Raw genomic sequence first — 24,857 nt, 5'->3', positions numbered from 1 at the left:
ACTCCCTTTATGGTCACCGAGAGAGAGAAAGAACGTGTCCAATGTTGCCATTTTTTAGGCGTAGTAGTAGCTGGAGCACAGGGTTTCCCCCTTGGTCCTGACTCCACCTTTAGTACAGCCTATAGGATACTGTTTAGGAGGCTAAGGATTGTTCAAGATGCCGGAACCGACAGTGGGAGAAGGCAACGCTCCCATAGAGACCGAGCCTCTGGCTGCTTCATGCCAGCCTTGGCTGCTTCATGCCAGCCCTGGCAGAAGAACATCTGCGCGTGTGGCCACAAGTTGCGCCGTCAGGTTGGCAACGGTTTTGTAGTAAGTGGGTATAGTAGGTCGTAAGAGTGACTTAATGCCTTCCTTGCGTCAGTTGCTGTACCATAGAATAAATGCCCATCAATTACTATTGGGGGGGGGAATGGTACACAGTACTGTCAGCTTCATGTAGATTTGGGTGAAGCTCATCCGAAAGCCAAGAGCTTTGGGCAATGCCTATTTTAAAAAGGAACACTCACATGTGCAAAATGTTGTGCTTGTACGTGCTCGTAAACTCGTGACCTGAGAACAAAGGGTGATATCTATACGCTCTGCACTAACGTCAAATCTCATTAGACAAACGAGACTTAAGACATGTTAAAATAAACCCAAAGGTCACACAGACTTGAGGAGAACCACCTCCGGTTCCGGAAGCACCTCAAAACCTTCCTCTTTGCTTCTGCTTTCTCTCTCCCTCTCCCCTGCTGAACAGCTAATTAATTCTTCACTAAACTGCACTGATCCTGCAACTGGACCACTCTAAACTGCCTTCGGTCCTGGTCCCAGTCACTGATCCTCTGGAACCCCTCTGCACTACGGGACTGTCTCTGTATCCCTACAGCCCCCCCCTTCCCCAGCACTTGTTCTGCACTTACCTTGCACTTGCCACTAGCTGGCCCTTTTTTATTTATTACTTACGCCACTTACCTTTACTGCACTTCCCCCCCTCCCCCTCCCCTTGCACTTTTCCCCCCTCCCCCACCCCTGCACTTGCGCGATCTGAATGACACCTGGCCTAGTAGGATCGTTTGTTTTGTCTCCCCTTGTTCCTCCCCTCCCTGCCTCGTCGCGCCTTGAAACACCTGTGTATAGGCGCGTTACAAATACCATATCATATCATATCATATCATACCTGCGGAAGAGATAAGGGCACAGCACTCGGACTGGATCCTCTGGCAACCCCATAATGACTCCTTTGCTCCCCAGTGGTGTTTCTGGGCATACTAGGTGCCTCAGCACGCTGTGCAGTAATTGTGAAATAGGCATAATACTGCCTGTTTTACTGCTCCACAGAATTGTGGGTTTCAGGAGCCAGGCATAAACAAGCACTGAATCGAATAGTTTGGCCTTTTGAATAGTCACTGTATAGGCATTGCCCTATACTAGCATCACATACTCAGCAGCTCTGCCTCTTAGCAGCAATTTCCCACATATGATCAAGCACTTGCATCATTGCCAAGGAGTCAAATGTCCAGGTACACACACCACTGTCATGAATTTCCCAGAAATGGCCCTCTACTCCCAATATGGTTGTTTGTGTGTATGCGTACTCAGTTGGTATGTACAGTCTGTGTCGGTGTGTGTGTGGGCAGTGTTTGTGTGTGCGGCAGCGGGTGTGCTGTTTGTGGACAGTGTGTGTGTGGGGGCAGTGAGTTTGTGTAGGTGCAATGTGTGTGTGTGGAACTTGTGTAGGGTTAATTGATGTGAGTGGACAGCTAACCCTCTGCAAATACCTCCCCTCTCGAGCTCTTCGCTCCTCTACCTCCCTCAGGGTCAGTTGTTTTTCAAAGAAACGAGGTGGGGGTAGATCTCTGTCTTCGGCTGGGGCCTCCCTCTGGAACAGCCTCACTGCCACTCTAAAACTTGAGGAGAACCATCTCCGGTTCCGGAAGCACCTCAAGACATTCCTCTTTACATCTGCCTTTGCTCCCCCTCTCCCCTGCTGATCTGTTCTCTCCTTGCACTGTGCACCTGGCCGCCCTCTGTCCCCTGGGCCCAGGTACCTGGTCTCCCTGCCACCCTCCTGCACTGCATTCTGGCCACCACTGGGGATTGTATCTGTACCCATACAGTGTCCCACAGCCCCCATTTTCGTCTTTTTATGCACTTATCAGACTTACCCAGTTCTGCTGCCATAAACACAGCACTTGCCACTTGCTGGCTGCACTACCCCTGTTTATTGCCTCCATTATCTATTTATTTGTATTTATTATTTATCTGTTCTCCTCTGCTCTGCACTTTCCACTCTCCCCCTTCCATGCACTTTTCCCCTTTCCCTTTCCCATGCACTTGCACATTCTCAATGCCACTGGGCCTAGTAAGATTGTTAATGTGTCCCCCCCCTGTTCCCCTCCCTTGCCTTGTCGCGCTCTGAAACACTTGTGTACGAGCGCGATACAAATAAAATATCATATCATACATTGTGCCTGCTTGTGGGCCGGTCTCTGTGCATGTATGTGCGGGGACAGTGTACATGTTGGGGGCAGTGTGTGCATGATGCAGTGTTTGCAGATTTGTAGCGGGTGTGTGGGGCCAAATTTAGTTTGTGAGGGCAGTGTGTTTGGGTGGTGTGTATGTGTTACGCCAAAGCACTGAACAAATAAACAGAAGCAGTACAAACAAAGATAAATGCATGAGTCAGTCAGGAGTAGTTAATCAAGAAGACAGAAGATGATCCTTAAGGCGACTTTTAAACTGAGGGTAAGTAGAAATAGAGTGCAGCGAAAGGAGGTGAGCATGACAGTATGTTGTTGCGAGTAGAGAAAGAACAGAAACAGGAGGACACACATGGGGGGGGGGCAGGGACAGCCAGAAGAAATGGCGCCCTGAGAGAGTGAGTAGGAATGTAAAAAGAAACAAGAAACGAGAGATAAGGAGAAGTTAGATCATTAGGGCAGTTGAAAACTATACAGAGGAAAGTATACAGTAGACAGGAGTAAAAAAAAGAGAGCAAGACAGGATGGATAGAATCGACAGAGAGAATCCAGAGAAGAGAGAGAGAAAAGGAAACGTATGGAAGAATTGTATATTGAACGAAGAGACTAGCAAGTCTGGGTGACAAAAGAGAATAGATGAGTATTACAAAAGTCAAGACAAGGCTAAAGACGAAAGCAGGCCCTTAGTAGCATGAGCTGTGAGGAATGGGCGAGACTTACAAATGTTATACAGTTGATGATGACAAGAGTGAGAGAAGAGATGTGTGAAGAAAAGGATAAATGTGAGTAAAATATTACACCCAAGTTAACGGGCGGTAGGGGAAAGGGCAATAGAGGAAGGGGGCAAGGGGAAAGGAACTAGAAGGGGGGGAAGTGGAGGATGGATGGTAGGAGCGGGAAAGTTGATAACCTCAGTTTTAGACAGATTCAAATGGCGATAGTGAGATGCCATCGAGGAGACAAGCCAAGAAATTAGAGTGCAGTTCAGAGGAAAAGTAAAGAAAGATCTAACAGTCGTCTGCATGAAGATGATGGGAGACTCTGCAGGAAGAAATGATAGAGACAAGGGGACTAGTATATATAGAGAAAAGTAGAGGACCTAGAACAGAGCCCTGAAGACCCCCATAGGTAAGTGGAAAAGTAGTGGAGGATTGGTTAGGCCAGGAGACAGAGAAGGTGCACGATTGTGAAGAGTGGGAAGAAGGATAGTGCGATCCAGGTGTCGAACGAAGCAGAAAGGTCCAGAAAGACAAGAAGAGAGGAACATTTGGAGTATTGTTCCAAGAGAAGGGAATTGGAAACAGCAAGAGGAGTGGGAGGGACTGCTAGTGTGTGTGGGTGTGATGGTGGCCAATATGTGTGTGAAGTGAAGTCTGCACAAGAGCCTATGTGTGTGGGAATAGGGTACCCTGGGTGTTTGGGCAGTGTGCATGTATGTGCAGTGGATGTGTGGAAATGTGTGAAAATGTGTGCAGGCAATGTATGTGTTGGGGTTAGTGTGCATGTTGGGGGTCAGTGTGTAGTGGGGCAGTGCATGTGTGAGGAAAGTGTGCGAGGGGGAGTGGCAGTTTGTGCAGGGCAAGTAGCAGTGTGTGTGGGGGGAAGTGGCAGTGTGTGGGGACAGGCAGAGTGTATCTGGTTGCACTGTGACTGTAGGCAGCGTGTGTGTGTTGGGGCTGTGGGTGGGGGCATTGTGAGGGGCAGAACATGTGGGGGGCTTTGTATGTAGTTGCAGTGTGTGGGGTGCAGCATGTGTGGGGGAAGTGTTTGTAAGGAGCAGTCTGTGTCTGGGGGCAGTGTGCAGTGTGTGTGGGCAACGTATGCCAGTTAGTGTGTGTGGGTGGCAGTGTGGGCAGACAGTTTGTGGAAACAATATGTGTGGAAAGGGTCAGTGTTTGTGGGGCAGTGTGCGTGAGGGGGCAGTGTGCATGTGGGGGATGTTTTAGTGTGTGAGCTCAGTGGGTGTGTGCACAGGCAGTGGATGTTTGAAAAGGGAGTGTGGAAAGTATGTGGGGGCAGTGTGGGTGGATGGTCAATGTGTGTGTGTTGGGGCAGCTAACATGTGTGTGGGAGCAGTGTGTGTATGGGCATTGTTTGTGGTGGCCTTGTGTGCAAGTGCATGTGTGAGGCAGTGTGAATCATGAGTTTGAGCACTGTGTGAGCTGGAGGTGTGTGGGACAGAGGGTGTGATGAGAGGGCAGTGTGTTGTGTATGTGTGTGAGTTGTGATGAATCCTGCAGAGTCATCACTAAACCTCAGCCTAAAGTCTCCTCTGATATGGCATGAGGAAGGCTGCTGCTACCTGATCGCAGTCCTGGGGGCGGTATCATGAGGGAGGATCACATTGGAGGAGATGGCTGTTACGGGAAAGTGGTGAATGACTCTGCTGGGAGAGATGCAGTATTCATCTCTTCTGATGATAAGATTCCCTGAATGCCTACATATTTAATGGCCTGCTGTCACTGTGCTGTTCCCTCTCCCTGAACTGCCCAAGGTTCAGAGCATGAAGACTCTTTGGACAAACTTTGAAATAGCATAATGCAGGATCAGGAAGCTAATATTACAACTTCTATCTGTTATGAACTGCCTTATATCAAGGTCCTAAGCCCAATGGTAAAATACCAGTGCCTTTAACGATCTCCCCTAAGTCTGAATACTCTGTTACCCAATTGGATTGGATTATTGTTAATAAAACAAACAAGAACATTACGGACTTCAAGTCCCATAATGCTTTTAGTACTGAGACAAGGAAGATGGGCTGAGTTAAGGAAGTGTTATGAGCGGTCTGGTTATTTGAATAGAAAACACCTGAGCAGGACCTTTAAGAAAGTAAAGGACTTTCAGGTGTGAGAGCAGGAGCAGGAGGACGTACAAGCTGAGGGTGTCAGTGTGGCAGCAGTGGGACGCTGTGTAGGAGCTGCGATAGATGTCGGGGAGGTGTGGCCTTGCAGAGAGCGTGCAGCGGGAAGCAGTGCGGAAGCAAGCCACGCCGTGTGGGAGAGGAACTCCCAACATGTCGTGAACTGCGCCGTAACTGAAGTTACACCGGACAGTGAATGGAGCTGCGAGAGCTTCACGGAAGGTCTGTGTGCATGGCAGCAGACGAAATGAAGCTGGGAGAAGCAGAAGCCCCGAAGAGACCCGTAGCAACACCAGTGAGCCAGAAGGAGATGGAAAGGCATACCAGTGTGTTGGCCTGTAGCAGGTGACCCTGGGGCGATCCGAAGGAGACCGTTAGGTGAGAATGCTTATTTTGAATACTGACACTTAAATTGAGGCAAACTGAGTGCAACTCTCCTAATGAGGGATTCCAAATAGGGGACAATTGTAACGTGCATTGCCAAAGCCAGAAGAAAGTGATAATAAGGCAAACTGTGTGCTCTCCTAATGAGGAATTCCAAATAGGGCACCATTGTAACCCACATTGCCAAAGCCACAGAAGATTGAAATACAGACAGAACGCAAATCTCCTAATCAGGGATGCCAATTAGGAGACTATTGTAATGCACATTTTCAAATTAGTAGAAGAGCGATACAAAGACAAACTGGGTACAAGTCTCCCAGAAAGAAATGTCAATTGTGAGATAACTATTGTAAGCCGCATTGCCAGCAGCCAAAAGGGTGCACAACCAGAAAACAAATGCTCCAGGAGCAAAGCCCTCCTCTTATGAGAAACCAAGGGGGAGAGAACCGTAACCTGCATTGTCTAAAGGCAAAAGACAAACAAGAGAACAATTACCCATTTGTGGAATATCAGTTTGGAAAGAAATGTAATACATTTTGTTAAGAGTCAAAGGACTATCAAGAGAACCAGTTGTTGGTTCAGATCTCCTCATTTATGTTTCTAGTGTGGAGAGTTTGGAACAAGCCTTTACCACAGAGCACACATTGTAGTAGTAGGAGTTTTATCCTGACAGGCTACAAAACCAGGAAAGGGACCAATTGTAACTCGTCCTGGCAGGCGAGTATTCCCCGAAGAAGAAGATGGGTTAAAGTACTGTGGTTGTGGTGAAAGGTAAAAGGTTGTGATGGAAAAGAAGTGGTAATTCCAACAACTTGTCGTTTTGAACATGAACTGTGGTATTTCAAAAGGTAACTGTTGAACCATCCTGACTAAATTGTTTCTTTTGAAGAAGTACGGTGTGCTAACCAGTGCTTGGCCTTTGAGAAAATAACACTTGCTGATTCATGAATTAATGTTTGAAGGAAAATACTTTTGTTTTATCAAGCAGAAGGATGTGGAGAAATTAACAATGGCCTTTGGTGTGTAAACTAGCCTTTGGAAGAAGATATTCACTTTGCCAAGTGAAAGGATACATTTCATGGAACTTTGTTATTACCCAGAACGTTCTTGAAATTGAACTTGGTTCCAGCTATTCCTGAATTGATCCAGGGGAAGGGGATCCAAGGATTACTGTTTGACTTTTGAGTTTGACTTGATATGCGGTTTTGTGAAAGTTAAGCTAGCCAAACAGACCTTGTATAATTTTGTTTTGTATATTAGCGTGAGGGTCAGATACTGTTTGGACACTAGGTTAGTTTCTCTTAGCCTATTAGGCAGGGACATTCTGGTTAGGTTAGGGAAAGATAGGCGTTTGTCTCACCCCTTTATATTTAATAACATGGAAACTTGTGAGAAAACAATATCTTTGTGTCTGTCTTGCATTTCTGACCCCTCACGTAGTGTAGGAGCAGTGTGTATGCATGTGATAGAAATCAATCTTCTCACAGCTCCCATAATCTACACAGTCCCCAGACGTGCTCAAAAAAGCAGTTCAGAAAAATTCCTAAACAACCCAGTTCCACAAAACGAAGCAAATATGCTAAAACATTCATAAATTTAAAAATGAAGGGACAGTACTTCGTCTTTCAGTGCCTGCTTCCAGGTATGTGTGATGTGTTGTGCAATGTGCAGGGACCTCACACAGGGGAGTCAATGGTTGACCCCTTTGAGGTCATATTTAAGTTTTCTATTTCCACTAATGTCATCCAGCTGCAGATCACAGGCTTGCTGATCAGCCCATAAGACATGCAGCTGATGAATAACATGGTAAATCTGCAATGGGTGTGGTTTAGACAGAGAGCGGCAGGGATGGGGAGGGAAGTCACATAGGCATATGCGTTGACAGGTAATACAAATAAGCAAATAAAATATGCAGGCTGTGTGTCAATCCTCACATGCCATCTTCCCTTTATTTACAGATCCCGTGTCAATAGTTCCAGCTTCATAGGTGGCTAACACCCAATAGCCTAAACCTAAATATCTGCCTGGTTTACCTCCACTTACAATGGCGGTAATGGCCGAGGTGCAATTGCCATAAGCTGTAACTCTGCCTGTCCCCAATGGAATTAATGGGACACTAAAATGATGACTAACCATTATCCTAAATTATCTGGTAACTTACTGTTACCACATGCAGTAGCTGTAATTCAGTTTGGCGGTATTTGCACTGCTAATGCCACCGGTTGAACATAAATTCCACCATTGATAACACATTTACCGCTGGTGAAATGTATTTTACCGCTCTAAACGACAACTCATGAAAGGGTGGTAAAATCAGTGGTAGAAAATAACACCGGCACACACATTAATTTCTGGGGCAAGGAGAGAGCCCCTGCAGGAAAAACATTTCCTTGTGATTTCAAGTGTGGTATGTGCCTGCACATGACAAACACTTAATGTCCAGTGTGAGAGCTGCTGCAACTGATGAGACAATTTTTCTGACCAGCATAGAGCTCATTTTATTTTTGGTGGCAAGCACCATTACTTTTAAACATTCTACTTTTCTGTGATGAAGACTGCTGGTAAACCTGCGGTATCACCAGTAGTAATTTGACCACCAGCGGTTAATTCGCCAGTAAACTGGCAGTAAATCGTCAGATCAGTTTTTCTGATGTAGCAGTATCCGACCCTTCTAGAAATGGGGATAGTCTGGCGCAAGCACTATTTGGCACTTGCCACCAGCAGTAAGGAGGTCCAGTCAATTCAGAAGCCTCTCCATCTCGCTCCTCTCAGTGAAGCTCTCATATTTATGATCAATGTAGAAACAAATCCAGCCTATGTCCTGTAAAAAGCTATCATGTGAGTACTGTGAACCTAGGGCTTAAAACCTTTTTCCTTTCATAGGATACAAAATGCAATATTAGTGATGCAATGACCATGATTACAATGTGCGCCCCGAGGACATTCAGGTTAAAATGATAGCTATTCAAAAATATCATACTGGGTTGTCCAACTCCATGCCTCGAGGGCTGGATCCATGCCGGGTTTTCAGGATACTCCTAATTAATATGCATGTGATACATTTGCATACAATGATTCTAAATGTATGCACATTTTTCCGCATTAATATTCATGAGGGATATCCAGAAAACCGGTCAGGATTTCGGTCCTCGAGGCCCCGATTTGGACAACCACTTATTCTTATAAAAGTGTCTCTAATTTCAACACAAGAAATCTAGCCATGCCACAGCTCATTTAGACATCCGGGTCTAATAATCGTGCTCAACGCTTTATCACTTTCCAGGCCTTATTGCGTAGTCTTTGGAGAGAGCACTTACTAGTTGGACGTCTTGACATAGCTGGTGTTCAGGCGGGGTTTGGGGCACTCTGGCCGCACACACTGGAAGCCACCGTAGACGTTGATGCACATCTCGCTGCGGCTGCAGTTGTTCTGATTATTGGCGCATTCATCAACATCTGTAAAATGTAGAAATGGTACGCTAATGACAGACTGCAGGAGGTTGGCCAAGTCCATGACACCTCTTCAGCCCATTTTCCAGGGGCAGGACTCACCTTCACAGCTGTTCACCTCTGTGTTGAGGAGGTATCCTGTGGGACAAATGCACCGGTATGATCCGGGGGTGTTGATGCACTCATGGATACAGATACGGCTCTCACGGTTGACCTGAAACAGTTCGCACTCATCGACATCTTAAGAGAGAAACAGAAGAAGGGGGAGAGGGCGGTTATTGTACATCACTGATTCCTTGAAGAAAGGTTAAGTGTCTATTACATTATGACAGCTACTGCTAGAGCAGAGGAGAGTTCCTAAAATGGGATATCTTGAGTAAAACTATGCCCTGTTTGCTGGGCTGTAATGAAGCTTTAAAGCCAGCACCAGAGGGTTGTCTTGTGTGGTAGGTGACCGCCCCCCGAGTAATGGTCCCGAATCAAAGCTGGGGCATCGAACTAGTGCAAAGGTCTCCTAAGGGAAATAAAAGGGAAGCCTCCCTTGCTGCTCCTATTACAGAGTTTGTCCATGTCTCATTAGCCAGTTTCCATTGTGTACATATCACAAAGAGAAGCTTGCAATGCAACCTTTGACAAGCGTGCTCATTGGCTACAGAGCTGGAAACAGTGAGAAGAAGAAAAGGGACGGATAGAAGGCTGGTTTCTCCTTGTGGTTAGAGACTGGATTCTGCAATTTCAGATTGTTTAATTAGAGGAAAACATACTCTAATAAAGCAAAGACATCTCCTTCCAAACTGTGCCTTATATTATCTGTAACTAAAACGTCCATCAGTTCTGGGCCTGTTCTCCTGTTATCACGGCATTACAAGAGACCTGATAGAACTTTGTGTGTGGACCTTCTTGTCTAGTGACATTAATCACACCATTATATGTGTTTGCTTCTAGTGACCACTTCGCCTCATCACCACATACTTGTCCATGTTTTGTTGTCCAAGTTGATGTGGCATAGCAATGTGTTTCACATTTAGTGCTACTCTTAGTATCTATATAGAAAATGTTTTCCCTACCTCAACCTACAATAACTCAGGTGCATGTCAGGATGTAAGTCAAAAACCAACATACTGTCCTCTGTCCAAACCAACTACTCTATCCCTACCACTAACAAATATACCAAGCAAGGAGTTCAATGAACTTATTATCCAAGCCACCAAGAGAATGGCTCCCTTCTCCTGGTGAAACAATCCAGTCTTAGAATAACTTAACAGCTGTCTCTTGCAATAGGGTCTGGTTTACTAAATATACCTAGGCCAGGAGAATGACCCCTTCTCCTGGTCTGTCTGGAAGAGTTTTGGAGACAGTTCTGATAGTTCTTTGTACAAGCTTTTAGAAGTCTCTTCACTTCCTCCCAAGGATTTGCAAACAACAGAGTTTAAGGCTTTATCAATTATTATCGCTGGCACTTTATCAGTACTTGTTTGGTTTACCAAATACGTTTAGACCAGGAGAATGACTCCCTTATTGCCATCCCCACCCCCTCTGGTCTCCCTGTGATGTTCCCTTGTGCACCCCACCCTTCTCGCACAAAGGTGTTGCCCGTTTTTCTTGATTCTTCTTCCCTGCTCCCCCTGTCCCTCTCCAGCCTGCTTCTGCAGGAGTCTGTCCTGATACATTCTGGTTTCACCATCACCGTCTTGTGGCCAATGCTGGATTTGATTTTTATGGACTTCATTCATTCACGGTGCGTCACCCTTTCTCAACTCTCATGCTGGACTTCCTTTGCATCTTGTACTCATGGTGGCCCTGCATCATGCTGTTCCCATCTTCATCTTGTATCCTGGCTTGCAACATTATGTGTTACTACTAATTTCTGCAATTGTATTCGTGCTTCCCTCTTGCTTCTTCACTCTTTTTGACTGCTTACTCTCTGCTCTCTCCCCTTCTCCCTTTCTCCCTTTTCCTATCTCCTCCCCTCCAAAACTTACTTTCTTCTATGTACTTACTCTATCAGAATTGTCCCTGGACCTAGTATGATAGCAACCTTGTCTGTCTCCTCCCCCGTCCCCTTACTTTTTTCTCCCCTCCCCATCCAGCACTATCTGAAATGTAGTGAGGTCTAGTACGATAGTCGCCTGTTTTGTTCCTCCCCTCCCTTTCTGCACACCTCTCCCTCACCTTTTGTATTTCTCCGCCTGTACCAGAAATGTCATCAGCCTTAGTACGGAGCCGCTTGACTGTTTCCATTTCTTCCCCACTCTCCCCCTCCCTTCCTTATTTATGTCTTAGCTCTTGTACTATCTGAAATGTCGCTTTCAAACACATTAGGTATAGGAACTATTTAAATAAACTATCATATCATATCATATCTATCTGGAAGAGTTTTGGTGACTATCCCTGGATAGTCCTTTGCACAAGTTTTCAGAAGTCTCTTTACTTCCTCCCAAGGATTTGTGAACAACGGTGTTAGGGCTTTATCCACTCTTCTTTTTATTGCTGATATCTTCTTCTTATTGTTGATACTTTATCAGAACTTCTTCTATCTTTATTATTGGGGAGATTACTCCCCACAGTTCTTTGTCCTTTTGGTCATTTTCACATATGCTGAGTTTCCCACTGTGACGGGGGAGTTCACTCTTGAGGTACTCTTGAGATTTATGGTTTCTCATGTCACCACTGTGATGGGGGAGTTCGCGCCAGAGGAATACTTGACTCTTGGCTCTCTGGGAATTACTACTGTGATGAAGAAGATCACTACTGAGGGACACTTGACTCTTGAAGTTCTGTGTATCACTACTGTGATGAGGGAGACCACTCGCTATGAATACTTGACTCTGTGCTCCCTGGTTCCCACCCAGCTTTCCCGCAACTCCTGTTACCTGTTTTTTCACTGAGGACTGCTACTGGTTCTTCCCGGAGTCTCATGTCGCTGGTGGTTCTGCACATGCTCAGTGCATCTTCCCGCTTTTCTCCTCTCTGGTCTGCGTAGCTCCACAAAGATGTAGCTGCAGCAGTCTCAGTGTGTTTTATGGACCACACGGTCAACCTCGGGGAGGCTACGCCACAGCTGGATTCTTCCTGCTTTTGCAGTAAGTCCGGTTCCCTCCTGCTCACGTAATTCCCTTTGGACTCTTCTTCAGAGACCGACTATCTCTCCATGCTTCAGGCAGCTCAGGTTTGCACTTCCTTGGTCCTGCAGAACAGATGCCAGCTTCCCGTGTGCTCTTCCTGCTCCAGAACACACTTAGTCCTTCCTCGGTCTTTACTTTATACTGCTGGGCCCACCCCAGCATAGCGTCAATGTTTGTTGTCAAAGCCTGTGAAGTTAGCTTCATGCCTCCTAGTGGCCACCTAAATCACAGTTGTTGGGTAATCCTTTCTACTGTTGTTCTGTATGTTTCTTTGGTTCTTCTTCATCTCAGTTCTCATATGGTCTTGCAGATACAATAGTAGAGACTTCACATTAGTACCCGGCACGCGCGGCACAACGGGAATACAGTGTGGTGATTGGCTCATTTGCGAGCCATACCACACGGTATTCCCTTTTATGCCGTGCTTGCCGGCTACACTGTTCCCGGCGAGGGGCGTGGCAGCCCCTCAGCCAATGAGCAGGCTCGAAACGGGGCAATCCCCGCTCCGAGCCTCCACATGGCTGGAGGCTTCCCTCGTTTGTTTGTTTCCCCTTTCCTCCTCCCTCCCCCCACACCACCCCACCCCGCTTACCTTCTATCCCGCAGTCTCCGGCGGGGGATGATGGAAACCTCCAGCCGTGTGGAGACTCGGAGCGGGGCCATCCCCGCTCCAAGCCTCCACACGGCTGGAGGCTTCCATCGTCCCCCGCGGAGACCGCGGTACGTTTTTCTTTTTTTTTCTTCCTTCCCCACCCCACTAACCTTCTTTTTTCTTCTTTTCTCGGGAGCGGACGCACTGGGAACAGACAACGTTTTCCCTTTCCCGGCGGCCATTTTATTTACATTTTTTTTTGTGTCTTTTCCGAAACTTTTTTCGGAACAGAAACAAAAGCAATTAGGTACTAATGGCAATAAACCCCTCGACTGCGGGCCAATACTGCCCGCGGTAATGTCCCCAGGGCTTCGTTAACTACGGCCCCGGGGACATTACCTAGGAGGGTATTGGCCCGCAGTCTCGTGGTTTATTGCCACAATAACACACATCATTCGTTTCAGGTTGGGAGGCAGAAGGAGTGAACAGGCCATAGCTTCTGGGAACAAAGGTTTAGGGAGGTCTTTCACAGGATGGGTGTCCTTAGGCCCATGAGGGGAGTCTCTCCCTATGACGTCCTCCTGCTTTTTTATCACCCCTAGGGAGACTACTGGGTAGCAGCCTCACCACCCAAGCCTGATAGGCAAGGGCTCCGCTCTGGGGAGAAGTGACGAGAACCCGTGAATCATCACATTGCAAGGCCACAACACCTAACTTCTCTGGTGAGGGGTAGCTGTTTTTATGATTGTCCAGCTGCACTGTGTATGCACTATTTAACTCCTCTAAAACCTGTGTGCATTTATAGGATATTTTAACTTGAAGTGTTGATAATGTTTCTTGCACCACTGTTTCTCTTTCTAAAGCGTCGTGTACTCTGATTGAATGAATGGTGGTTTGGGAATGTTTTTGAATTGGAAAGTTTATTTGAATGTATTGTTATTTTCCAAATAAACGTATGTATGTGCATACATACTGTTCAACTCCTTGATCCCTCATTGCCCAAATAATAATGCATCACTAGGGCTTGCAGACACGGTACACTCTATGTAGATTACACGTTCTATGAACAAAGTGGGATCAATGTTGTGAATGTGTGTTTCGATTCCTCAGTCGCCTTGCAGGCCTTCGGCACAGTTCCCACCACTTATAGTCCTGGCCCTGCTTGCTGAGCGCTGCTAGGTGGGGTTCCCTTGGTGGTCCTGTTTGGATTGCACCCATCATAAAACCTCACTGTTGCCAGGAATGATAGGGCGCCTTTATTTATTTGGCGACTAACATTAAAATGATTGCTTTTTCGGGCCTGAGTCCGGCTGGGAAAATGGATTTGTAAACATTATTTTCCTTGTAGTAGGAATACATTTACCTCACATAGGGCATGATGAGTTTGGTGGTAAACTCTGCCACTCGGTCTGGTGGTAAATCCAGTAGATTATGAGTAGCAGACGGGAGGTTTTCATCCTCCATTCATGGAAGGAATTCATAGGACCCAGTTAGGGACTTGGAGCGTTTTCCATGGGCGATAATTAGGCCCATGGTAAATCCTGCACTTTGCTGCAAACCCTGGAATTTGGCGGTGTGGGACAGTGGTAGTAAACTCGCTACCGCCACTCTTTTGACACACCCACAAACTTGTAATGAAGCCCTAACCAAATACAGTGATATATATTGCATTGCTTTCCAGTTTAACAAACAATCATAGTGTAGTAAAAATGTTTTGCTGGTTGCTCTTTGGAAAAACTCAGCAGCCAAGCAAATGCCACACTAAGGTCTTTGTGTCAGGAAGAGGTCATAAACATTATGAACACCATAATAAATATAAATTGCAGCCCCAGTTCCAACTCTCCCATGCCATTGCGGAGGGTAAACTTGGAGCATATACTGACCCAATGGGAATGTAACAATGCGATGTTCATGTTGGAAGGCTCTTTGTGGTTTGCCAGCCACATACCCATGCACGTAGTGTGGTCTGCCCTACTCATGAGCATCACGTGTCCGGGAGAATGGTGGACTAGCTATGCTGATTCCTCCATCGGATCTGGACTGGCTGCAAAGACTTATTTCCTCCTTCCTCTGGTTCTCTAGGCTCTGATGCACCATCATGGGATATTCCACCAGGGGCTTCATTCTTTCATTCACCTGCACGGTTTACTGATCTGGGAGTTCTCCATTACAGTATGTGATCTTTCTGATATTTTAAGTCTTCCATGCGATAAGTGTTTGCTATGAAGCCTTGGGTTGTAATAAAGATGGGAAGTTGTCCACTTGCAGAGTCAGTTCCACTACAATAGCAGTGGACCCTCTCTGGTGCAACTTCAATGGGCTGTGGTGAGGGGTGGGGGGGGGGGGGTTTGGCCCTGCTAACAGCAAATGTTTTCTCATTGCTAGGGAGGCGGGGAGAAAGTGGCAACATGTCAGGTTCTCTGAATCGGCACAAATCCTTGCTAACTCTGTCCATTCAGTTCAGTTACTAGGGCACCATAACTGAAACGCTACTGTTATCTTCTCTGTATGCCTTTGTCTTGGGGTCACTGTGGGGTTATCCTGGCATGGCAAGGGGATGTCTGAGTAAGGTGCAATGTGCAGAGGCTACTACAAGGTGTCTATGGAGGACTTTCTAACAAAACATGTGAGCAAGGTCAATGTCCACAAAACTATGCACTGCTGCTTGCCACTAAACAAAACGCAGAAGGTGGTGGCATTGCACCTTTAGGAGCAAGAAATGATCAGCTACCTTTTCCTGTGAAAGTAGGAACCATCTGTCCTTGGCATACAGATATGCAGCAGAGGCCAGCTTTTATTATCAGCCTTAACCATCACATTCCTTGGGGGAGACTTTCAACATTTGCGTAGCTTTCCAATTTCCAATTAAGAGACTCATTTCTCTTAAATAAGTGTGTGAGTTTGTGGGGGATTCCTTACGAGAATTCAGGACGAACATATGCGCCCTTAGCACGTAAAGGGTTAAAAAATACTACATTACCCCTTGGTCTTGACCCCTTGCACTTCCAGCCGCCAAATCCTTGTTAGGGCGCAGTTCAGTGGTCGAGGTGTACGTAAAGAAGTAGTGGAGCTATGTTCCCTGCCAGTCTGCCCCGCTCCCCACAAACCCCATCGCTGCGCCCCCCTCCCACACACAGTCCAAACCCCCAAACAAACACACCTGCTATTCAAGGGAATGTTCAGTGCAGTGCCCTGAAGTGCAAGCTTCAACTTCTTCCTACACTTTTATTTTAAAACTAAACCGTTCCGGAACGGTTTCTTTTTAAAATAAAAGTATAGGAACAGTGGAACTGAAAAATAAAAAGTATAGGAGCACCGCTCCCGACCGCTAACGCCCACTTCGACCTCTGGCGCAGTTAAAACTGCTTGTTTCTTCCAAGAGAATCTCCAGATGAAGAGGTCCTCATACCGTCGTGTATTAGGCCTTTGGATCCAGTTCTGTCCCTTGCTTGAGTCAAGGAACCCCAATGAGGGTTGGGGGGGTGGACAGAGGGAACCGTACGAGAGAGCTATGATGTGTGCAACCTAATGAATGAAATCCATGTATTCAGCATGCAGATTGGAAGTCCACCGGGTTAGCGGTAGCTTAATAGTGTGCTGAAGGATTTCCTTCATGAGTCAGCACATGTTAAAATAATGTTCTCCATCCTAATCCTCCTCAATATGAGTTTGGTGATAAGCCCACAGTATTTCCAGGACTCGTTTTCTGCTACTGCCATTCTCCCCCCCAGATTTACCGCAGGTTTACAAGTAGCGGGAAGGCAGCGTTAATCCCCATTGTTAGATTCCACAGGACCCCACTCCATGGGGATTTCATTGATTTACCTCGAGCAGTTAAATCGAACAATTATTTTATATAAAGTGGAGGCTATCCTTATAGGTTTTGGCTGGTGGTAAATCCTCCACTTCATCTCCAATCTCTAAATTCGGTGGTGTGGTCAAAGTGAGGGTCATTCGGTTACCATCATTTTTCCAAACTCATAATGGTGTACAATGTGGCGCTGCTTCTTGTACCTTGCCTAGTGAAGCATTCGTTATGCTGCTAGTGAGTTCAGACCTTTTCTCTTGCGTATGTGGTGGGATCATTAATAGGGGTTACAGTGGATTAACACCCCAGCAAGTGTGCTTTTATTTGACACCATGGCAATATTGTACCCTAACTCCTTAGACTTTTTTTTTATTGTCACATTTTTATAGATCACTGAGTGGGTGCATAAGGTACGTAGCAACATACAATTAAAAGTGCATGCTATTACATATCATTCTAACACAGTAATAGTGTGTACTGTCCAACCCTCATTGAAAAGTCCCATTTGTATAAGCCTCAAAGTGTTGGGAACTCTGTGCCACATGATTCCCACATGCCGCCCACAAGATCCCCAGGCTAGTGAACAGTTAAGACTGTGTTCTTCCCCCTTATCAGAACTTGTGCTGCTTTATGTTTGGGATATGTTATCCTACCCGAGCCTATTAGATATGCACATAGATATCGGTTCTCTGAAATGACAAACAAATATCAAACACATCGTTTTGGATAAAGATCCTAGAAAACCGCACAACCAGCTAGTAGGGGTATTTCCCCGAGCATCCCCAGATATTGTGCAACAGACATTACGAGATGGAAGCAGATAGGAGGCTCTGAGGTTGCTCTCTTGCTTATCCAAGATGGCCTACTGAATGCCACAAACCAAGCAGTGGAGAGTATGGCGTTTCCTTGGTACCACTTAGCTGCCTTTGATACGTGCACACTGCCGGTATTAGTTTGGATAGAATTTTGGGGTGATCCAACTCATTCCGAAGCTAACTGTACCTAGAGTATCTAGGTACAACGTCCTTTCATCGCCTGCATTTCCATCCCGTGGCATTTTAACATGCAAATTACAACGAATATGCTCATTGAATTTTTTAGGGGCAGGTGGGAAAGGGCAGATAAGGGTTTGGGCAGGTAGGCAATAGCCAAAAATAAGTGTGGGAGGGGGACTTGGCGGGGCGACCCCCACCCAAAGAAAAAAAAAGAGCAGTTTCGTTGGAATGTACACGTTAAAATGACAGGGGATGAAATTACAGGCAATGAAATGACATGTAACCAGTATCTAAGGGTGGTGAGATCTTTAAAGTAGTACCGGTGGCGTGTGGAGTGCGACAGCGATTACCTGTATGTTCCTTGCATTGCATTTCTTAGGCAAATGATGTCACCAGGGCAAGGAGCTTCTGTCCAAAACCTTTCAGGTGAGTCCAGACGTTCTAGCCCAAGGACCTCATACAAAGATGCATATTACTATATCATTGGTGGATAGCTCAAGGGTTAAGCTAGTGCAACATTTAAAAATGCATAGGAAGGCTGCTGCTAAATCTCTCAATTTATGCAGCTTGGATTTTTACCCATATTGTTATCAGCCTTTCACAAAAATGATAAAATAGCTGACCCACAGGGTGCTATGTAGGGGTTCATTTACTTCAATGAAATAGCCCGGGACATGTCCGGCTTATGCTCAAATATGTTCACATTTCTGTTGGTGGTCATGAACTGCATAGACCAAAGTGGGGGCGGAGGGGTTACCTTCCATGCAATACTGAACTGTATTTGGAATCCCTGCATTCACCTTGGGTTGTGCCCTGCGACCGGAGGACAACAGATGACTTTATTTTTGCAGGACAAAGGTTGCTCCAAGCAAACAATGTATCCCTCTCTCACTTTACCAAACATGCCCAGTGCGATCAGTCGGATCCAGGTCTCTTTCTATATCCAGCCCCATTCTTGCATGATGTCTTCAGCAAGTATTAGCATTCCATGGCTAACATTCTCATCACATGTTTGATCTGTATCTTTAGTTCATCGCTGGTGCTGTCTGAAGATCTTGGTTCTCTATGTATAACTCCCCACTGGTGAAGTCCACAGATGTTGAGTTAGTATTTAATCACTGGTATTGTCAGAATATATTATTATGTATACATATTTAGCACCCGGGTCGTGTAGTGATGTGATGTCTCAGCCAGTTGGTCAGCTCAGAATGACGGGGTGTCCTAGCAAGTCAGGGGCTCAGAATGACGGGATGTCCTAGCAAGTCAGGGGCTCAGAATGACGGGATGTCCTAGCAAGTCAGGGGCTCAGAATGACGGGATGTCCTAGCAAGTCAGGGGCTCAGAATGACGGGATGTCCTAGCAAGTCAGGGGTTCAGAATGACGGGATGTCCTAGCAAGTCAGGGGCTCAGAATGACGGGATGTCCTAGCAAGTCAGGGGCTCAGAATGACGGGATGTCCTAGCAAGTCAGGGGCTCAGAATGTGGGTATTTTCTCCTGGTATGGATCAACAATATCAGCCCCAGATGAGATGACTCTGCCAATGATGCATTTCCTCACAGTGCCTTCCCTTCTCCTTCCATATCTGGCCTCGCATGTCCCCTTTTCAACCTTAACCCCTCACCCACCACCACACTCTACCACCAACCCACACATGCCTGTCTCAATGCATCAGCTTTGCTGCCTGCCCAACTCGTCCCGCATTTGGCCACCATGGAAATGGAGAGAAGACTATAGGTAGTTTGCTTCTCCACTTCCTCAATGGCCTGCCTCTTTTGTAGACTTCTTTACTTGTGATATGTCCACAACTTAAAACAAAGCTATTTCCACATCCGCCTCACCGGTTATTGCTTAAGAATATTAATATATTGATAGATCTATATATATTATAGGTGCCATCAATAGATGTGTCTCTAAATATTGCGTATCACAGGGGGAAGCAGATGTTGTATATAGAGCCTCACTAGTGTTCACATCAGATGTGTGAGATCTCTCTGCCTACACATGGAGCATCACTGATTCTGTTGGTGGGTATTGATCCTGTGATATATGTTGCCTCACTTGTCATTTCGGGGAATGGTTGATGATGCATATAGAGAGCATTGCGGGTGCTATCAGTAGAATGAGGGCAATTGGATTTCTCTTAGTCGAGCATAAATCAGATCCCACTCAATTCTGCATAACTGGGGTAGTAGGAGGATGCCAGATAATTTCTGAACCAATCTGTCTATCGCGGTCAGCAAATAGTGGATTCCTCTCCTACTGGTCTCAACTGTGGGAGGATGACAGACGCTTCTGGTAATAGCCACACTATGGCCATATTTGAAGTCTGGCAGTCTGGAAATAAGGGTGCCGGTAGCAACATACTTACACCCTTTCCGGACCGCCAGACTGCAAGAATGCCTGCAGGGGCCGGTGCTCCCAGCAGGTCTTCTGGGAGCACCGGCCCCTGCAGGCATGGTTTTCACAGAAGCACTGGCACCATTAACAACAGTGCTGGTGCTTCCATGTTTGCATTCCCTTGGAGTCCTATGGGACTCCACGGTAAGCAGGACTAACAGTTTCCGTCCCCCCTGACATCCCGGCCCATCGCCACCTGGCATATACAGGTAGTACCGGGATATCAGGCTGAGGAAATGGGATTAGGAGGTAAGTGTCAACCCGTCGGTAGCACCAGCGGGTTACCGCCGACCTCGTAATAACGCTATGTCTGGACCTGTTTGTGGATGTCAGATTCGTCATTGCATAAGACGGTGAGACTACAAGTCTGTGCCCGTGACAGTAGTGGAAACATTGGCTAGCTGCTGATCACTGCACCTAGATTACATCAACAAAAAGGATAGGTGAGAGCTGTAAAATGGATGGCTGTGTAGTAATAACCAACCCAAAGAAGACGCAGTGGGTATATATCTGTTGGGCCTTATTACAAGGTTGGTGGTAACCCACCGGTGCAACCGGCGGGCTGCCGCCAACCTTGTAACACTGTTTCTGCCACCTGATATCCCAGTGCCACCGGGATATTACAAGTCCCGGTGGCCCGGGATGTCAGGCGGCGGGAACTGTAAGTCTCCATTCCCATCGAGTCCCTTAGTACTCCATGGAAATGGGGACATAAAAGCACCAGCACCGTTGCTAACGGTGCTTCTTTGGGAACCATGCTTGCAGGGGCCGGTGCTCCTGGCAAGTCAGACATGCCAGGAGCACTGGCTTCTGCAGGCATACTCGTTGTGTGGCGGTCCGGAAAGGTTACCAGTACGTTGCTATCGGCAACCATATTTCCGCACCGCCAGACTTGTAATGAGGCCCATAGTTTTGATATGTTGAGTTAATGGGATTTGAAAATACAATGCTCATCCGTAAGGGCATTCTTGCACTGGGCCTAATATCAGACAACAGCAGCCTGCAGAGCACAGCAGATCTGGACACAAGACATGTTTTAGTGGTTCCACAAACATCTAACTGGTCAACTGGGAGCATAATATTTGGAGCTAGGTAGTGTCACAAGGAAGGGACCAGGGAAGACAAAGCCCTGACACCCCAGTGGGTCACACTGAACTTGGGCACATATAACAGATGCATCTTATGGGATCAAAGAATTCTGGTGGTAGAGTGTTCAGAAGTTTATTGCACAAATATCAAGAAGCTGTTCCCTGTAATGCTCATTGTGTAAGACACCGGATATTAAAATGAGTGTGCTGATCCATTGCTGAGAGTCAAGGAGGGAGCTAATGGCTGGAGGCACCATGATCCATGTGAGTAATAATATTTTGGACTTGCCATATATGTTTGATATTGTAGTAGACTGTATAATAAGAATCAACATGGGATGAGAGAAAACACTAATGCTAGTATGTGGCTAACACAAGTATCTTATCCTACATTTAAGACAATGGAAAGTTGCTGGACTTAGAGGGAGCACTGATCTGTGGTCTTAACAAATGCCAGAGTCAGAATTCAATGCTAGATTCCTAGACCGTTTCCCATTCCACACTATCTACACAGGAAACGCATCCATGCCATCTCTTATTACAGAAACTCAAAAACCAGGGATGACCATTGGAAATGTGCATACCCTTAACTACTGGCTGTGCCTTGATGTTTGGTGTGATGTCTGCTGGTAAAAGTCTGAGGGTTGTATGTAGAGAGTCATGTTTGCATTCTATTCCATCTTGGGCATCAGTAAGCAGAAATTGCTGGGCCATGACATCATCACTGGCATAACATTGAAAGGCAGGGGAACATGACAGGCCACTGATGTCAATTTGAATGAAGCAGTGCCTTATTTTCACATATAGACACACAGGATACAAATGTACTGTAGTTCAGAGATAAAGTTCTGACTCTAATTTCAGAAAATTCCAATTATAGCAATATTTGCAAGAAAGGACCCCTTTCTACCCCTGTTTGCTTGAGAGCCCTACGGACACTTCCTTCAGTCAGGAAGATCCACGTATTCTTATGGCCTTACCTTGGCAGATGCCTCCTGCCTTGATCCGGAAGCCGCTGTCGCAGGTGCACTGGCGGGAGCTCCCGGAGTCGGCACAGCGAGGCTGACGGCTGAAGGACGAGTTAGTCACCCAGTCTGAAAGAGAGGAAACACTATCATGGTTTGCCCCAGCATTTTATTTATAAACACGATTTGGTTAGATTCAATCGCAGAATTGCAGAGCGGGAAGATTGTGCTCAGATTTCCCCAGAGCCATCTCCGAGGATCTGGGGAGAATGGTGAGACGTCAGCCCTTGCCCTGAAACTAAGAATGTGTTCCTACTCTCTTCCTTCCCTCTGACCTCCTGTTGAAACCCCAGGTACATCTTCATTAATATTTGAGGGAGCGCAAGATTTTAGGACTAAATTGCCTCCCTCTTGCTTCTGTGGTCCCTTTCCATTCTTCGTGTCTTGTGTTCAAACCCTCTAGAAGATATGTTGGTTCCTTGTCCCCTTCTCAGGCCTACTCCACAGATAATCCAACCTTTGGGATATCTGCATTTCTTCGAATCTTATCCTGGTCCATGCTTGCATGAATGTGTTGGGTGAATGTGACATGTGCCATCTCATTGGATCTTATGTTGTTCCCACATAATCTGCCGGGCTTCCTACGAGCCTGTCTTCCCTGAGCAAGTGGTAAAGGCCTCCCCATGCCCACCAGCGATAGATACATGCAGTATTGTGGTTGCTATAGATGCTTAGCTTCCATGTGTGGATGTGTGTGGCAGTGCGTAGAGAGGATAGGAGCACCCACAGGAATAGACAGAGCTTTGGCAGTAAACCCCAGACCAGCCGCTGGGACACAGGCAGGCGTAGCGCTGGTTGTCATTCACACAGGTGCCGCCGTTGGCACAAGGGTTGCAAGCGCATTCATCGATATCTGTGAAATAGACAGAGACATAGATGATTTAGGCAACTGGCATCATTTGCTCACCAACTTTCCGCTCCACTTCTGCAGAGGATACACAGCTCGAAACACATACATATAGAATTTGACGGTAGATAAAGAACACCAGACGAATCATCTCTGGTTATTATGCACCTGATCCTTATGTAGCAAGCCTATATGGTTCACCAGATTTAGCCATGCTTGCGTGCTATTATTTTCCTGTTTCCGTCCCGCGCCATTGTGAACTTGTTTGGAGTTTTAGAATTCACCCATCCTGCTGATAGTCAATATACTTTCTAATGCTACTCATATTGTGACATACGGTTCTAGGTACACTATTGTACTCAAAGCGGGAGGCCGGCTCTAGGTATACTACTGTACTCAAAGCGGGAGCACGGTTCTAGGTATACTATTGTACTCAAAGCGGGTTGCCTCCGTCTATAAAATCCTGCTGCCCCCGCAACAGCAACCATATATTTTGTTAATTATTTTGCGTGCTTATCAGTGGTGATGTTTCCTCTGCAGAAAGGAGCTGGGGCAGTGTGAGGATCTACTTACATGTTGGGATTATACCAGGGAACTAAAAGAGAGCCTATTCCAGGGGCAGCAAATACAGATATTATCTGATTTCGTAAAATTGTCCCAGGCAAACTCTTTTTTCTGTATTTCCACCTGGAGCTGCAAAATAAGCTTTCAAGCTCGATGGCTTTTCTTGAGTAAGAGAGAGGGTGCGTGCAACAGGCAGGAATATAGAGTAAGTGTGTGAGTGTGTGTGTTATGCTTTCATTACCTCGGGGAGCAAGTGAAACGCCGCCAAGAAGACATCTTGTCTCCCAGTTTCACATGCTTCTGAAGTGCGCCAGCTCTTCCATTGCTGGTGTTGAAACAGGAAAACCACATGTATGGGCATGAGAGTTTCCTGAGGATCATGTTCACAGGCAGGCATTCTGATATTTGAGTTAAAGCTACAGGGCCTTGGAAGCCATCATAGCCTCTCTCTCTCCCTTCCAAGTCCTTTGTCCAGACCCCCAAAAATCCTTGATTGTGTATTGGAGAGGTTACCCTAAGGCTCCAAGCCTGTCTTTACATTGCCATTCCCCTAGCCACTCGCGTAGCTGTTCTTTCCACCACATTGGGCCTCAAATATGGGTTTTGGAGCACTATTTCTGTTGGTTGCTGTTGCGCTCGGCAAAATAACATGATGCAAATACATATGTAATTTTACCATTGTCTTGTGTCCTGCCCATCCATCTTTTCCCCTCCCTGTCTGACCCAACAATGCTTGGCTTTCCTTTTTTGCTATTGAAGGTTGTACCGAGGTATAGTCCTCGTTGCTTTTCCCACCAAAACCTCACACACTGATTGATGTGGACTCTCATGATCGTCACCAGCTGTGAATGAATACTGTCATGCCGCTGCGGTTGCACAATGCTGGAGCTTCCTATTCTTGTTTCGTTGTAAACGAATTGAAACGAATACATTTAAATTCTTAATTAAAGAAAGGTTCCATATGATGTTCGTGCAGGTATTGTATTGTGCTATTTTGTTACTAATCCTACTCATTCTTAAACAGAAGCCTTGTGCTGTACCTGCTTTACCTGAGCCACGAGTCGACTTTCACTGCCACTGTTCTTCCTCCATGTGATCGGTTTGAACCTGCTTTGTGATTGGTGTCTGCAGTCTGCCTGGCTTGGACCCTAGGATCCCTCCCAGTTCTCACATCCTTTTCATAGTCGCTGCCATAAACCCTAATTCTGCTTTCATCCAATGCATACATAGTTAGATGCTTGAGCCTCTCCTCCTA

At 46.3% G+C, this 24,857-nt stretch overlaps 1 protein-coding gene across 3 annotated transcripts in view; it reads right to left on the bottom strand.

The window, feature by feature from the left end:
* The window catches only part of LOC138583121 (fibulin-7-like), a 94,837-nt gene that overhangs the window by 7,458 nt on the left and 62,522 nt on the right, over positions 1-24,857 (bottom strand). For 2 of the 3 annotated variants that reach the window (XM_069655093.1, XM_069655084.1), the window contains exons 4-7: positions 22,919-23,044; positions 22,147-22,260; positions 9,262-9,399; positions 9,027-9,165 (exon numbers count right to left, since the gene is read on the bottom strand). In XM_069655093.1, the coding sequence (XP_069511194.1) occupies positions 9,027-9,165; positions 9,262-9,399; positions 22,147-22,260; positions 22,919-23,044 (517 nt within the window). The remainder of the gene's footprint in view (positions 1-9,026; positions 9,166-9,261; positions 9,400-22,146; positions 22,261-22,918; positions 23,045-24,857) is intronic. The other variant, XM_069655101.1, reaches the window with a different exon arrangement.

Source organism: Ambystoma mexicanum, chromosome 1p, assembly GCF_040938575.1.
Source record: "Ambystoma mexicanum isolate Mex_15411 chromosome 1p, UKY_AmexF1_1, whole genome shotgun sequence".
NCBI lineage: Eukaryota > Metazoa > Chordata > Amphibia > Caudata > Ambystomatidae > Ambystoma > Ambystoma mexicanum.
The sequence above is the reverse complement of the archived record's forward strand: the minus strand, read 5'-3'. Positions and strand labels throughout refer to the sequence as shown.